This window comes from Anabrus simplex, chromosome 2, assembly GCF_040414725.1.
Source record: "Anabrus simplex isolate iqAnaSimp1 chromosome 2, ASM4041472v1, whole genome shotgun sequence".
In the NCBI taxonomy this organism is placed as follows: Eukaryota; Metazoa; Arthropoda; class Insecta; order Orthoptera; family Tettigoniidae; genus Anabrus; species Anabrus simplex.
This window is the reverse complement of record NC_090266.1, coordinates 1,133,090,350-1,133,106,706: the sequence shown is the minus strand read 5'-3', so window position 1 is coordinate 1,133,106,706 and position 16,357 is coordinate 1,133,090,350. Positions and strand designations below refer to the sequence as shown.

The window sequence follows — 16,357 nt, the reverse complement described above, 5'->3', positions numbered from 1 at the left end:
TCTTTCTAATGTAAAATTTCATGTAAGTCCTAAGGACTTAAACTGTAAATTGGGGATAGAGTGTGCTGTTACCCTCTTGAATTCCCCTTCAATTAATCCTGAAGTGACTACGATTTTGTAAGAGTTTTTCTCTTGTAAATCATAAATTAACTTGTCCTACTAGTCACCTCAGAAGTGTGGGATTAGCCTCTGCATCGTCAGGTCACAAGCCCAAGTAGGGTTTTAATTTCTGATTTCGAGGAGTGCAAGTGTATGCCTCCATACATTTTGTGTTTGGGCCAGTAATGTAAACTGTTCTTCTTCATGAAGGCCTGGTAGTATGGGTACTAGATACCCCTGTGTAATATAAAAGGTAATTAATACGGCGTTGTAAATTGTAGGTTGTGCCTAGAGAGGCCTAGAAATGTAATTCTATTGAGCAAAGAAGCTCTAATCCCTAATGTACAATTAAAGGTTGCCTTAATCAGGCTGTAAGGGTTGGGAGTGCAGTCTCCTTTGTTGAATTTGTAGAGCATGTAAGCTCTTTTCTTGTAATGTAATAGATATTGGTTTAACAATGAGTGGTGCCTTTGGGAGGCCATAAATTGTAACCGTTGGAGCAAAGTGTTCATGATAATTGTGTTTTGGGAGATATCTCTCCTTTTCTATCTGTCTAAAGCAACAACTGTGATGTTGGGATCTTGGTAAATTTTGAGCTTGAACTCAAATTGTAACTAGTCTTCTCTGGGTTTTTCCTGCTTTTTTCCTATTTTGCACTTAACTACCTGTACCTGAAATGTTGTTTGTTAAAATTTAATTTCTGAAAAGAAATATAACCTTTATTTTAATGATTTAAATTAATCTTTGACTCTTGTAGATAGACCCATTACAGTCTGCACGTTCTTTCACCCCTGCATTCCACAGAATACCTCGGAACAGTAACAATTGATTGTACCACTCAATAAAATGTAAGAGCACTCTATTTATTTATTTATTTATTTATTTATTTATTTATTTATACTTGAATATGTGTGATAGCTCTTCGTCCACCAAACAGGAGAAAACACAACACATACACCTAAAAGCCTTTGTGAAATATATGTAAGTGTAATTTGGAAGTGGTTCATGGTGTGGGTTTTTGTAGTCAGGTCCTAGTTCATGAACCATGGGCAACAGCCGAGTGGCCTAGTAAGTGGTCCTGAGAGTCGGGATACCAGTTGCTATGGAATGGGAGTGGGCATTTCGGACATATTCCGAGTCATGGCCCTCCTTGTACTCAGGCGGCTAGGACTATACAATTCACCGGTGGTCCATAACCCGTTAGAGGAGAGATCCTCACTTGGACTATGTGCAAGTTGGGTAGCATCCTGCTTCATGAATTTACTGAGCTCAGAACATTTTAAGCAGGCCTCGGACCTATGGGAGTAATGGAGTCCCACTTCCATTTGAGAGGCAAGGGACTCTTTGAAAACAAATTGGCGAATGAAATTGAATTTGATGGGGCTTATGGAAGAAAGAAAGTAGAACTGGCTGAGTCAGCAAAGAGGATGCATCTGGATGTGCTAGGAGTAAGTGATATTCAGGTAAGGGGAGATAACGAGGAAGAGATAGGAGATTATAAAGTGTACTTGACGGGTTACTTGACGGGTATTAGAAAGGGAAGGGCAGAGTCTGGGGTAGGGCTCTTTATCAGAAATACCATTGCGCGCAACACAGTTACTGTTAGGCACGTAAATGAGCGAATGATGTGGGTAGATTTGTCAGTTGGAGGAATTAGGACTAGAATAGTCTCCATGTATTCACCATGTGAGGGTGCAGATAAGGATGAAGTTGACAAGTTTTATGAACCATTGAGTGACATCGTGGTCAGGGTCAACACCAAGGATAGAATAGTGCTAATGGGTGATTTCAATGCGAGAGTTGGGAATAGAACTGAAGGATACGAAAGGGTGATTGGTAAATGTGGGGAAAATATGGAAGCTAATGGGAATGGGAAGCATTTGCTGGATTTCTGTGCTAGTATGGGTTTAGCAGTTACGAATATATTCTTCGAGCATAAGGCTATTCACCGCTATACATGGGAGGCTAGGGGTACCAGATCCATAATAGACTATAACTTAACCGACTTCAAATTCAGGAATTCTGTTAGGAATGTACGGTTTTCCAGGGATTTTTCGATGATACAGACCACTATCTGATCCGTAGTGAACTAAGTATCTCTAGGCCTAGGGTAGAGAAAGTTAAATCTGTCTGCAAATGAATAAGGGTAGAAAATCTCCAGGACGAGGAAATTAGACAGAAGTACATGGATATGATTAGTGAGAAGTTTCGAACAGTAGACAGTAAGCAAGTTCAGGATATAGAAAATGAATGGGTGGCATACAGGGATGATGTAGTAGAAATAGCAAGGGAATGCCAAGGAACAACTGTGTGTAAAGATGAGAAAAGGCGAACATCTTGGTGGACTGATGAAGTGAGAGCAGCTTCTAAACGTAAAAAGAAGGCTTATCAAAAATAGCTCCAAACAAGGACTGAGGCAGACAGGGATTTGTACATAGATGAAAGAAACAGAGTAAAACAAATAGTTGTTGAATCCAAAAAGAAGCTGTGGGAAGATTTTGGTAGTAACCTGGAAAGGCTAGGTCAAGCAGCAGAGAAACCTTTCTGGACAATAATAAGGAATCTTAGGAAGGGAGGGTAAAAGGAAATGAACAGTGTTTTGAGTAATTCAGGTGAACTCATAATAGATCCCAGGGAATCACTAGAGAGGTGTAGGGAATATTTTGAACATCTTCTCAATGTAAAAGGAAATCATCCTGGTGGTGTTGCAAACAGCCAAGCTTATGGGGAGGAGGGAAATGATGTTGGTGAAATTATGCTTGAGGAAGTGGAAAGGATGGTAAATAAACTCCATTGTCATAAAGCAGCAGGAATAGATGAAATTAGACCTGAAATGGTGAAGTACAGTGGGAAGGCAGGGATGAAATGGCTTCAAAGAGTAGTAAAATTAGCATGGAGTGTTGGTAAGGTACCTTCAGATTGGACAAAAGCAGTAATTGCACCTATCTATAAGCAAGGGAACAGGAAGGATTGCAACCATTATCAAGGTACATTATCTCATTAATTAGTATAGCAGGCAAAGTATTCACTGGCATCTTGGAAGGGAGATTGCGATCAGTCATTGAGAGGAAGTTGGATGAAAACACGTGTGGTTTTAGACCACAGAGGGGCTGTCAGGATCAGATTTTCAGTATGCGCCAGGTATCTGAAAAATGCTACGAGAGGAATAAGCAGTTGTGTTTATGTTTCGTAGATCTAGAGAAAGCATATGACAAGGTACCGAGGGAAAAGATGTTCGCTATACTGGGGGAATATGGAATTAAAGGTAGATTATTAAATCAATCAAAGGCATTTACGTTGACAATTGGGCTTCAGTGAGAATTGATGGTAGAATGAGTTCTTGGTTCAGGATACTTACAGGGGTTAGACAAGGCTGTAATCTTTCGCCTTTGTTGTTCGTAGTTTACATGGATCATCTGCTGAAGGGGATAAAATGGCAGGGAGGGATTCAGTTAGGTGGAAATGTAGTAAGCAGTCTGGCCTATGCTGACGACTTGGTCTTAATGGCAGATTGTGCCAAAAGCTTGCAGTCTAATATCTTGGAACTTGAAAATAGGTGCAATGAGTGTGGTATTAAAATTAGCCTCTCGAAGACTAATTGATTGCAATAGGTATGAAATTCAACAGAATTGAATGTCAGATTGGTGATACAAAGCTAGAACAGGTCGATAATTTCAAGTATTTAGGTTGTGTGTTCTCCCAGGATGGTAATATAGTAAGTGAGATTGAATAAAGATTTCATAAAGCTAATGTAGTGAGCTCACAGTTGTGATCAACAGTATTCTGTAAGGAGGAAGTCAGCTCCCAGATGAAACTATCTTTACATTGGCCTGTTTTCAGACCAACTTTGCTTTACGGGAGTGAAAGCTGGGTGAACTCAGGATATCTTATTCATAAGTTAGAAGTAACAGACATGAAAGTAGCCAGAATGATTGCCGTAAGCTGGCTTCGGTGGTGGGGTCATGTGAGGCGAATGGAGGAGGATAGGTTACCTAGGAGAATAATGGACTTTGTTATGGAGGGTAAGAGAAGTAGAGGTAGACCAAGACGATGATGGTTAGACTTGGTTTCTAATGATTTAAAGATAAGAGGTATAAAACTAAATGAGGCCACAACACTAGTTGCAAATCAAGGATTGTGGCAACGTTTAGTAAATTCACAGATGCTTGCAGACTGAATGCTGAAAGGCATAACAGTCTATAATGATAATGTATGTATGTATGTATGTATGTATGTATGTATGTATGTATGTATGTATGTATGTATGTATGTATGTATGTATGTATGAAGAATACTGATGAAGAGAAGGTAATGCCCTGAGTTTGATGGGGTTTCAAAGGCAATCCTTACAATGAGCTACTCCGCACAGAAAGAGGGCGAATTTGTATGTGTTTGCAGTCAGTTGAGGAAATTACATCAAAAACATTCGAGAGAAGAGGCCAGAACTAGTAAACAAAATAGAGCTGCATATCAACTGCACAGTGTGAGATCTCTAGTGTCTTTGGGTATCCACATAAATTACAATGTTATTGGTTTAACATCGAAGTCTACTTTTATGGTTTAAAAAACACTAGGTTGATCGTCCTTGCAAGAGTTCCATAATGTGCCAGTAAAACTACGAACACAAGGTTGGCATATTTAAACACTTCTGAATACCACTGGGACTGAGCCATATCGAACCAGCCAACCTAAGCTTAGTCATACGAAGTTACACTATATTAAATAGGTCGTCTCTATCCTCCAAATATATTTATCACACACTGTACCTCTCAAAATTTCACAAATCTCAGTCTCTGTCATACTCCTTGAACAGATAACCTGGCTGTTAGGGATGGATGGACGGACGGATGGATGACCAGAAAGATTAGAAGCAGTGACAAATATTTATTTATTCGTGTCAGTAGCACAATATAGATTACAGATTGTAACCATACTGATTAATAATAGTGCTACTGGAGTGAGAGAATCAGCCATCTAGGAATAGTCCTAGTCCGTTGCCCAGGAGACACCCGGATGTATGGCAATATCACATGTAAATACACCCTTCCGGGTACAGAATACGGTACAAAGAAGTGTGAATTCTAGTTTAGAATTTTTCCTCGTAATTCTTGAAATTTTCTTGTTAGTATCTCAAATGCTGAAGGAAAATACATTACTGTGACAATGAATCATTTACTAAATGGCAAAGGGCACAGATCGTTTGATGGAACATGCTTCTAATTTCTTTTCTTTATGTCGCATCGACACAGATAGGTGTTATGGCGACGATGGGATAGGAAAGGCTTAGGAGTGGGAAGGAAGCGGCCATGGCCTTAATTAATGTGCAGCCCCAGCATTTGCCTGGTGTGAAAATGGGGAAAACATGGAAAACCATCTTCAGGACTGCCGACAGTGGGGTTCGAACCCACTATGTCCCGGATGCAAGCTTATAGCTGCGCCCCCCCCTAATCGCACGGCCAACTCACCCGGTCTTCTCCTAATTTCTAAATTAAACTGAAATAAAATAAATTATATAAATACCTTTATCCATTCTTTGTCACTGAGAATCATAAGATCCAACGATGTTCCATATTCAACCCCAAAATCAATTCTGTAGTCAAAATTAGATCTCACTTCTTTAAACTTTTCACATGGTGTTGTGATTTGCAGTTTGTTAGATATTGTAAAATAATCCTGAAATATAAATAAACATATCAGTGATTTTATTAAAAACAAACAAACAAACAAACAAACAAACAAACAAACAAACAAACAAACAAACAAACAAACAAACAAACAAACAAACAAACAAACAAACAGACAAACAAATAAATAAATAAATAAATAAATAAATAAATAAATAAATAAATAAATAAATAAATAAATAAATAAGATAAACAATTTCCATTTACAAAATCACATTTCAGTTTCAGGCATGGTTGTGAAGATGATCTGATGATATTATTTTTAAATAATACAATTAATTAAGCATTGAATTTACATGGAATGTAGCAAATATGTTAAGTATCATTCTGGCATTCACCTCAAGACGAATTACAGAAACCTTTTACCCTTTTTCTCTGATAGCCTACCAAACCTCTCCGGAGTGTCTGCAACCATCTCGTCTCACACAAGCCTCTTCTTTCTTCCAGGCTTTTGAAGATGAAACACTGAAATACTTTTTTTCTGTTCAAATCTACAATGTCCCTTTCGTGTCCTTGCATGGTAAATGACCCTTCTACTCAAGTTTTTCCTTGTCTGGTTCGAATGGTTTAAATTACATTTACATTATTTTGAACAAACAAAAACTCCCTTTCATAAATCCCAAGTTATAGGATTATAATGATTACGACATTTCTTTAATTTGTAATTCCATGATTTGTTTTGGCATTCTTCATTCATTTAATCTGCACAACTATTCAAACTACTTTTCTCCATTTTATCACTCAACCCATAGAATGGCGGTAGGCCATCTTCTTCTTCTTCTTCTTCTTCTTCTTCTTCTTCTTGTAATTATTATTAAAAGTGGTAGAGTAATAGAATTCAATAATAAATAATGTTATTTGCTTTACGTCCCACTAACTACTTTACGGTCTTCGGAGACGCCGAGGTGCCGGAATTTAGTCCTGCAGGAGTTCTTTTACGTTCCAGTAAATCTACCGACAGGATTGAACCTGCCAAGTTGGGGTTAGAAGGCCAGCGCTTTAACTGTCTGAACCACTCAGCCCAGCGTAATAGAATTCATCAGTGGTTCTCTGAATAACTAATACTTCTCCCAAGTCTTAGATAGTACCAAAGTAACATTTTTTGTCCACAGTTGTAACATGGGTACAAAAAGCAATTTAATGCAAACATTTCAAATATCAGTACTGTACTAACATTAAATGATAAATTATAGTGAGGTTATGTATATTGTTATTTTATTAATACTGTTATTACCAGTATTTGTATTCGTTTCTACAGTGATACTACTTTTTTTTTACTTAGGAAGCAAATTGCCCATTTATTTTGTATATTATGTAGTATATCAGATATGTTTGTAAATAGGATACGATAGTAGATAAGGACAGGAGTTTCATTCAGATTTTACATCACTTATTTATTTACTCCTCTGTGAACCATGTAATCTTGCCATGGTGGGAAGGCTTGTGCGTCCCAATGAAGAAGGTAGCTAAGCCATAGGTGAAGCATACCAGGTGGGTATCTGTTGAATGACCAGATTAACGAATGGTTCATCGAAGGAGGGTAGTAGCCTTTCGGGTAGTATGACTGATTCATAAGGCCTTGCAATAATATTTAATATGGGCTAGCAATATTGAAACTGCTACACGGCTGAAGGCAACGGGAAACTACAGTCAAAACTAATTTCTGAAGACATACAGCTCTCTGTACCAATGATGGCTTATTCCCAGGTAAAATATTCCAGAGGTGAAATAATCCCACATTTGGATTTTGGGGACTATATGAGAAGGGGCAATCATCAAGAAGATGAATACTGACATTCTGCGAGTCGAAGCGTGGGTTGTTAAAAGTTTGAATCTTTGTGGCATTAGAGAATCTGAAAAAGGGAAGGGATAGACTTAAGGTAGATGTCTTGGATAAGTACACTGGCAGGCAGAAAAACGTTTATGGCCAGGCGACTACAGAAAACACAAAATGAAACGAGAAATGCAGAAGTTGATTAATAATGAATAAGATAATAGGGTATTGGATAAGCTACTACAACCAGCATAGTAAATGGATTATTGTTGTCAAAACAGACACCAAGCGAATGCCCACTATGATAGTGTAGGTCTATATGCCCAATATTTCAGGAACGTAAAAGATGAGAATCTGATTATGATGGGAGACTGGAATGCAGTGATAGGCTAAGGAAGAGAAGGTACTGTAGGAGAATTAGGAGTGGGACAACGGAATGAAGGAGGAAGTCATCTGGTAAAATTATGCACCAATTATAATTTAGTTTTTGCTACTACTTGGTTTAAACACCACAAACAACAGCTGTATATGTGAATAAGACCTGGCGATACTGCAAGGTACCAAATAGACTTCATTATGATCAGGCAGAGATTCAGAAAACCTGGAGTTGGATTGCAAGACCTTCCCAGGAGCAGAAGTGGACTCTGACCACAACTTGGTGGTCATGAAATGACATCTGAAGTTGAAGAAATTGAAGAAGAGAAGAAATGCAAGGAGATGGAATCTAGAGAAGTTGAAGAAAAAGGGAACGAGTGATTGTTTCAAGGGAACGTGTTGTACAAGGACTAAATGAACAAGATGAAAGAAACACAATATATTATGGCTCTTTATTTTGCTTTTAATGGTTTTTAGTAACAAGCTTTGAGTTTTAAAATTTGGTTAGTTTGCTGAGTTTTCTAGTTTGATTACTTTTTGTGTTTCATTGGTTGCCATGTTTTATTATTTCTTTATGTTGTGTGGTTATGCTTTCACATGCAATTTCAACATCCGTAACTAGGTGTTTTATGTTGTTATATATGCGACTTTCTTGGCAATCAAACTTCAGACCTTTTCCTAACAAGTTTGTTTCTTTATTTGAAATGGTTCTCTTGGATATGTTAACAATTCTTGGATAGAACTCAACCTGATATCCTATGTGGATGTTGACTAGCCAGCTGCAATCACATCACTGACAGAGTAAAGGAATGTGACAGTTTGCATTGTATGCTAGAGTGGAGAGCAGTGAGGCCTTCATTTAAAATAAGTTATAAAATTCAAGATTTTAAGGATTTAAATAGAAATAAACATAAATGTTTATACATTTCTAAATACTGTATATTTGAGAATGATTTGATAGAATCTGATGATGTTCTTTCTAGAACAAAACATGTCATTCTATTTTAATTAAGTTTTTCTTCTTCAGGTTAATTCTGTTACCATATGTTTTCTTTTTCAGATAGTTTATAAATTACTTTATTCAAAATTAGCTTTGGCAGACTGAAGAACCTAACAGTTATAGATATTCGAGAGACCTATAGATCAACAAGGCCCCTGGAATTGATGATATACCCTCAGAATTACTGACTTTCTTAGGAGAAACCAGTATGGCAAGGTATTAATTCTATTCAGTGTGTAAGATGGATACAGGAGACGTGCCATCCAATTTTTAGGCAGAATGATGTTGTACCTATTCCCAGTAAATCAGGTGATGACAAGTCTGAAAACTATCACACCTATAGTTTAGTATCTCATGCCAGAAAATTTTAAAACACATAATTTACAGAAGAATGGAAAGACAAGTTGAAACTGTACTTGGAGACGATCAATTTGGCTTCAGAAGAAATGTAGGAATATGTGAAGCAATCCTGAGTTTACATCTGATCTTAGAGGACTGAATTAAGGACAAACCCATATGGCGTTCATAGATCTAGAAAAGGCATTCAATAATGTTGATTGGACCAAGCTATTTGAGATTCTGAAGCTGAACAGATTAGATGCCAAGATAGATGATTATCTGTAATCTGTTCAAATATTAGTCTGCAGGAGTGGCCTCTCCTTTTCAATGTTTATATAGAACAGGTGGTAAAGGAAATCAAATCAAAGAGGAATTTGGAAAGGGAAACACACAGGAAATCAATGCTCTGAGATTTGCTGATGATATTGTTACTTTAACTGACCCTGCAGATCTGGAGAAATTTCTGAATGCTATTGACACATTCTTGGAGAAGAAGTACAAGACAAAAATAAACCCAAAACAGATATAATGGATTGCAGTCAAAACAAGTTATCCTTGTGTGGATACCCTCTCATAGAGGTATTCAAGGCAATGAATCTGCTGATCAAGCAGCTAAAGACGCTACTTACCTCCCACTAGGCGATCTACCAATAGCTACCCCTCACACTGACATTATTGCCTATGCTAAAACAAAATTATACCAACAGTGGAAGATGAAATGGCTTCAAACTTCGAACAGCAAACTCCACGAAGTAACAACGGAATCTACAGTACAACACTATCTTCACAACCTTCACAGGCAAGATCAAGTCCTAATAACTAGAATACGGATTGGCCACTCCAAGATAAGTCATAGCTACCTCCTTGAGAAGAAACTGCCTCCCATCTGTACAGCATGCAATAGTGTGTCGACTGTGAAACACATCATAACAGACTGTTCACTGTATGAGAAATGGCGCCAGTACCACGGTATACCTAAGGATATTAAGGGGACACACTCATCTCCTTCACTGTGCAAACAAATTATCAAGTTTTTCAAAGACACTGGTCTGTATTCAAAAATTTAACTGTTCAGTTTAAAATACCAAAATCTTTTATATTTTTTTCATTCTTCACCCTACTGTAATTTAATGTAAATTCTACAGTTAGAAGTCACGACAAGACCTTAGGGTTAAAGTGACTCTAAATTATCTTAATAATAAAAATAAAAAACAGCCAGGTGATGCAGGAAATATTAGGTTATGAAATGAAATCTTAAAAGAAGTAGATGAATACTGTTACTTGGGTAGTAAAATAAGTAATGACGGCAGAAGTAAACGACATAAAATACATACTAGCACAAGCAAGGAAGGCCTTTGTTAAGAAAATAAATAAGCTCATTTTGAACATTGATAAAGGAATTAGAAGTTTATGAAGACTTTCTTCTGGAGCATGGCACTGGATGAAAGTAAAACATGAACAATAACTAGCTCAGAAAGAAAGAGAATAGAAACTTCAGAAAAAAATAGATAGAAAAAGAAGATTGCAGTTTGTGGCCAAAAGAAGAGATACTGAATCAAATTAGTGAGAGGAGAACAATTTGGCTAAATTTGAACAGAAGAAGAGATAGAATAATAGGGCCCATCTTAAGACACCCAGGACTTGTTCAGTTAGTTTTTGAGGGAAGTGCAGGAGGTAAGAATGGTAGGGGTACTCCAAGGCATGAATATGGCAAACAGATTAGAGTAGAAGTAGGATGTAGAAATGAAAAGGTCAGCACAGTATATGATGGCATGGAGGCTGCACCAAACCAGTCTATGGAGTGCTGAAATATCATCTTCACCATGTATTTAGTGTTTAAGTGAAATCCATCCATCCGGCCATCCGTCCATCCCCCCTTTTCCTTCGTTATTTATTTTATGCCACACCGACACAGAGAGGTCTTATGGTGACAATGGGATAGGACAGGGCTATGACTGGGAAGGATGTGACTGTAGCCTTATTAAGGTACAGCCTTGTGTGAAAATTAGAAACCACAGGGAACACACTTCAGGTCTGGCGACAATAGGGCTTGAACCCACTGTTTCCCAGTGCAGGCTAACAGCTACACTCCCTCGAACCGCATAGCCAACTCACTCAGCCATCCTTTGTACTTGCCGGTCACTTCTCAGCTACATATTTACAACAGAGATATGTAACATGTCTTGTATATTATTTCTTTAGTCCTCATCTTTGTTCCAATGTAGGTTCTGTACTCTGTAATATAATAATCTTCCAAGTTGTCTCCCACTGATTTCTGTATATCTATATATATAAAAGAACATGTCCCAACTGACTGATTTATCATCGCCGAGCCAAAACTACTGGACATAACGAAATAAAATTTTGAGGATACATTTATATTACAATGTAGGTGCTCGCCAAGAGAGGATTTTTGGATATTCCGTCGCTAAGGGGGTGAAAAGGGGGGTGAAATTTTAAAATGAGTATCTATATCTCAAAACTTTAAAAGTTTACAGATGTAAAAATTGGCATTTAGAATATCCTTTAAAAAATAAAGAAACACATATTTTTCTGTTTTCGGAAAATCCCACTAGGAAGGGTGAAAAAGGGTGAAAAAATGGTTGAATGCCTTTAATTAGGATACTTATAACTAAGAAACTGAAGATATTACAGACCTTAAAAATTGGTATTCAGGAACTCCTTCAAAAATAAAGAAACACATATTTTTTGTTTTGGAAAACACAATTAACGGAGGGTGAAAAGGGGGGTGAATTTTTAAAATGAGTGTATCTATATCTCAAAACTTTTAAAGTTTACAGATGTAAAGATTAGTATTTAGAATCTCCCTTAAAAATGAAGAAATACATATTTTTTTGTTTTTGGAATAATCCCAATAGGAGGGGTGAAAAGGGGTGAAAAATGGGTTGAATGCCGTTAATGAGGATACTTATATCTCAGAAACAGAAGATATTACAGACCTGAAAATTGGTATTTGGGATCTTCTTTAAAAATAAAGAAATACTTTTTTTTTTTGTTTTTTTTTGTTTTTGGAAAATCCAATAATGGGGGTTAAACAGCAGTGACAATTTGGGGTGAATTTTTAGAAAGACTATACCTACAGTATATCTCAGAAACTTAACATGTTACAGACATAAAAATTGGTATTTGGAATCTCCTGTAAAAGAAAAGAAACATAGGTGATTAGTTTTTGGAAACTCCACTTAAGGGGAACTAAAAAGGGGGTGAAATTTTAAAATGAGCACTTCTACAGTATATCTCAAAAACTTAACATGTTACATAAGTGAAAAATGGTATTTATATCTCTATTAAAAATAAAAATGTCTATTTTCCATAAAAGCCACTTAGGTGGGGGGTGGGGGTGGGGAAATTGACCGTAAATGGGGTTGAAATCTTTTAATTAACATACTGATATCTCAAAACTGAAGATGTTCCAGACGTGAAATTTGGTATTTGGAATCTCTTTTAAAAATAAAGAAATATGTATTTTTTTGTTTTCGGAAGTCCACTTAAGGGGTGGGGGGGTGGGGGAATTGAAAAATTAGTTGAAATATTCGTATGAAGACACTATTATCTCAAAAACAAAAATTTTGCACACGTGAAAATTGGTATTTGAATCCCCTTTAAAAACAAAGAAAAGTGCATTTTGGGGGGAAACACCTTGGGGGTGGGGGTGAAAAGGAGTTGAATTCCTTTTATGAGTACACACATTCCAAAAACTGAAGATGTTAGAGTCGTGATATATTTACAAGATCCTTTACTATTAAATGAACAAGTATTTTTTGTCGGAAAGTTCACTTAAGACGTGGGAGGGGGGGTGAGTGTGAATGGAAGTGAAAAAAGTTAATTCTTTTCATGGGGATACTTACAGTATATCTCAAAACTGAAGGTAACAGACATGAACATTAGTATTTGGTATCTCCTTTAAACATAAAGAAACACGCCTTTTTATTGGGGGGGGGGGGGTAAAATCAAATTTTCGGTGGGGGTGTGAAAAAGGAGTTGAGGCCAATTGATTTTACTGTTCATAATGTACTTATTCTGATCATAAACCGATCATTTTTAATCTTTCCTTGATTTGTTTTCAAGAGCCATCTTTTCCTTTGGAGAACCTAAAGTTAGATTACAGTAGATTCTCCTGGCATATAAATAAAAATTTAAACACATTTGAAATAAACGATAGGAATGAAATTGACTGTGCAAGTCTTCACCTCTATAATAAGGTCAATAATGCACGAAAGTACTGTATATCATTCGTATCGCCGAAATCCCGCGCACTTGCCTATGCACGAGAATGGTGCTGGTCAAATTGTCAGCAATTACAATGGCAGCAGATGTAATTAACCGCCAAGTAGCGATCTTGCATCTTGCTGTGGGCCCAGAACATCAATAATAATAATAATAATAATAATAATAATAATAATAATAATAATAATAATAATAATAATAATAATAATAATAATAATATTAATAATAATAATAATAATAATAATAATAATAATAATAATGTCCTGGACTGTCGTCAAAATGTGCGGACCGGGCTGGAAACGGGTCCTGGCTGGGTAATGACTAGGAATGCAGTCCGGCCGTGGGTTCAGTACTGCCAAGGCACCTGAGACGACACCACAACAGATCTCCTCAAGGATTTGATCCATATTAAAAATCTTTATAGGAAAAGATGGCAAAGATTTAGGGACCCAACTGACTGGGTGGAATACGTGGAACTTGCCGGGCTGAGTGGCTCAGACGGTTGAGGCGCTGGCCTACTGTCCCCAACTTGGCAGGTTCAATCCCAGCTCAATCCGGTGGTATTTAGAGGTGCTCAAATATGTCAGCCCCATATCAGTAGATTTACTGGCACGTAAAAGAACTCCTGCAGGATAAAATTCTGGTAACTTGCCGCCTCCGAAAACTGAAATGTAGTTAGTGGGACGTAAAGCCAATAACATTATTATTATTATTATTATTTAATATGTGGACCTACCCTGGGAAGTACGAAATCGATTGCTGGAAATAATGTTTGAAAATGGGAAGAACTTTGCCGGAATCTCTCAGAAAATGAGTCAGAATGCGAATTTTGGCAGATTCTCTCAGAAAACGAGGCAGATCATGAATTTTGGTGGATTATATAGAAAACGTTAAGCATTCAATTATTAATTTCAGTATAATACCGTAACGAAGCACGGGTATCTTGCTAGTCTATATATATATATATAAAATAACATGTCCTGACTGATTGACTGATTCATCATTGCCAAGCCAAAACTACTGGACATAAAGAAATTAAATTTTGACGGTATGTTTATACTACAATGTAGGTGATCACTAAGGGAGGATTTTCGGATATTCCATCACTAAGGGAGGTAAGACGGGGGGTGGGGTGAATTTTTAAAATGAGTGTATCTATCTCAAAAACTTAACAGTTTAAAGACGTGAACATTGGTGTTTGGAAGTTCCTTTAAAAATAAGGAAAAACACATTTTTTTTGTTTTAGGAAAATGCTCTTAATGGGGTGGATAAAGGTGGAAAAGGGGATCTATACCTTTTATGAGGATACTTATATCTCAAAAATTAAAGATGTTACAGTCATGAAAATTGGTATTTGGTATCTCCTTTAAAAAAAAAAGAAACACTTTTTGTTTTTGTTTTTGGAAAATCTACTTAGGAGGGGCTAGACAGGAGTGACAAAAGGGGTGAATTTATAAAATAAGTATATCTACAACTAGCAATATACCCGTGCTTCGCTACGGTGTTATACCGAAATTTGTAATTGAATGCTTATTGTTGAATGCCGAAATTCGCGATCTGACTCGTTTTCTGCGAGAATCCACCAAAATTCGAGATCTGACTCGTTTTCTAATAGATTACGGCAAGTTTCCTCCCATTTTTCAATCTTTCTTTCCAGCAATCGGTTTCGTACTTCCCGGGCTGGGTCCAGATATTCTACCCGGTCAGTTGGGTCCCTAAATCTTTGCCATCTTTTCCTATAAGCATTTTAAATATGGATCAAATCGTTCAGGAGATCCGGCGTGGTGTCGTCCTGGATGCCTTGGCGGTACTGAACCCGCGGCCGGACTGCATTCTTAGTCATTAGCAGTCCAGGACCCGTTTCCAGCGCGGTCCGCACATTTGACGACGGTCCACAACATTATTATTATTATTATTATTATTATTATTATTATTATTATTATTATTATAGATGTTCTGGACCCCACAGCAAGATGCAAGACCGCTACTTGGCGGTAACTTACATCCGCTGCCATTGTCATTGTTGACAATGTGACCAGCACCATCGTCGCGCGTAGGCAAATGTGCGGGATTTCTGGCGATACGAATGACATACTTCCGTGCATTATTGACCTTATTATAGAGGTGAACGGACGGTCAATCTCTTTCCTATCGTTTATTTCAAATTAGTTTAAATTTTTATTTATATGCCAGCAGAATCTACTGTAATCTAAGAACGTTCTCCGAAGGAAAAGATGGTTCTTGAAAATGAACCCAGGAAAGGTTAGAAATGATCGGTTTATGATCAGAATAAGTTCATCGAAAATCTATAGCCTGTTTCCAGTCATTCGACAGGGTCAGGAATGGAATGAATAAAGCCCCCGTCTAGCGGCGACAATAGGAATTGTTCCGGCTGCCGAAGCCTGTCGCACTTCTCTGGGGCAATGATTAATAAATGACAAATGAAATGAACTGATATTGGACAGTGTTGCTGGAGTGAATGATGACAGGGAAAACCGGAGTATTCGGAGAAAAACCTGTCCCGCCTCCTTTTTGTCCAGCACGAATGTCACATGGAGTGACCGGGATTTAAACCACGGAACCCAGCTGTGAGAGGCCGGCGCGCTGCTGCCTGAGCAACGGAGGCTCCTTGTAAGTACATTGCGAACAGTAAAATCAATTGGTCTCCCCTCCTTTTACACCCCACCGCCGTTAAGTTTATTTACCCCCCCCCAAAAAAAGAATGAAAAGATGGCGTGCTTCTTTATGTTTAAAGGAGATTCCAAACACCAATGTGGTCACGTCTATTACCTTCAGTTTTGAGATATAAGTATACCCATAAAAATAATTCACTTTTTT

At 37.4% G+C, this 16,357-nt stretch overlaps 1 protein-coding gene across 1 annotated transcript in view; it reads right to left on the bottom strand.

Moving 5' to 3' along the window:
- Apoltp (Apolipoprotein lipid transfer particle) overlaps positions 1–16,357 on the bottom strand; it is a 668,275-nt gene that overhangs the window by 414,324 nt on the left and 237,594 nt on the right. The window contains exon 32 of the mRNA XM_067142082.2: positions 5,620–5,772. Within this exon, the coding sequence (XP_066998183.2) occupies positions 5,620–5,772 (153 nt within the window). The remainder of the gene's footprint in view (positions 1–5,619; positions 5,773–16,357) is intronic.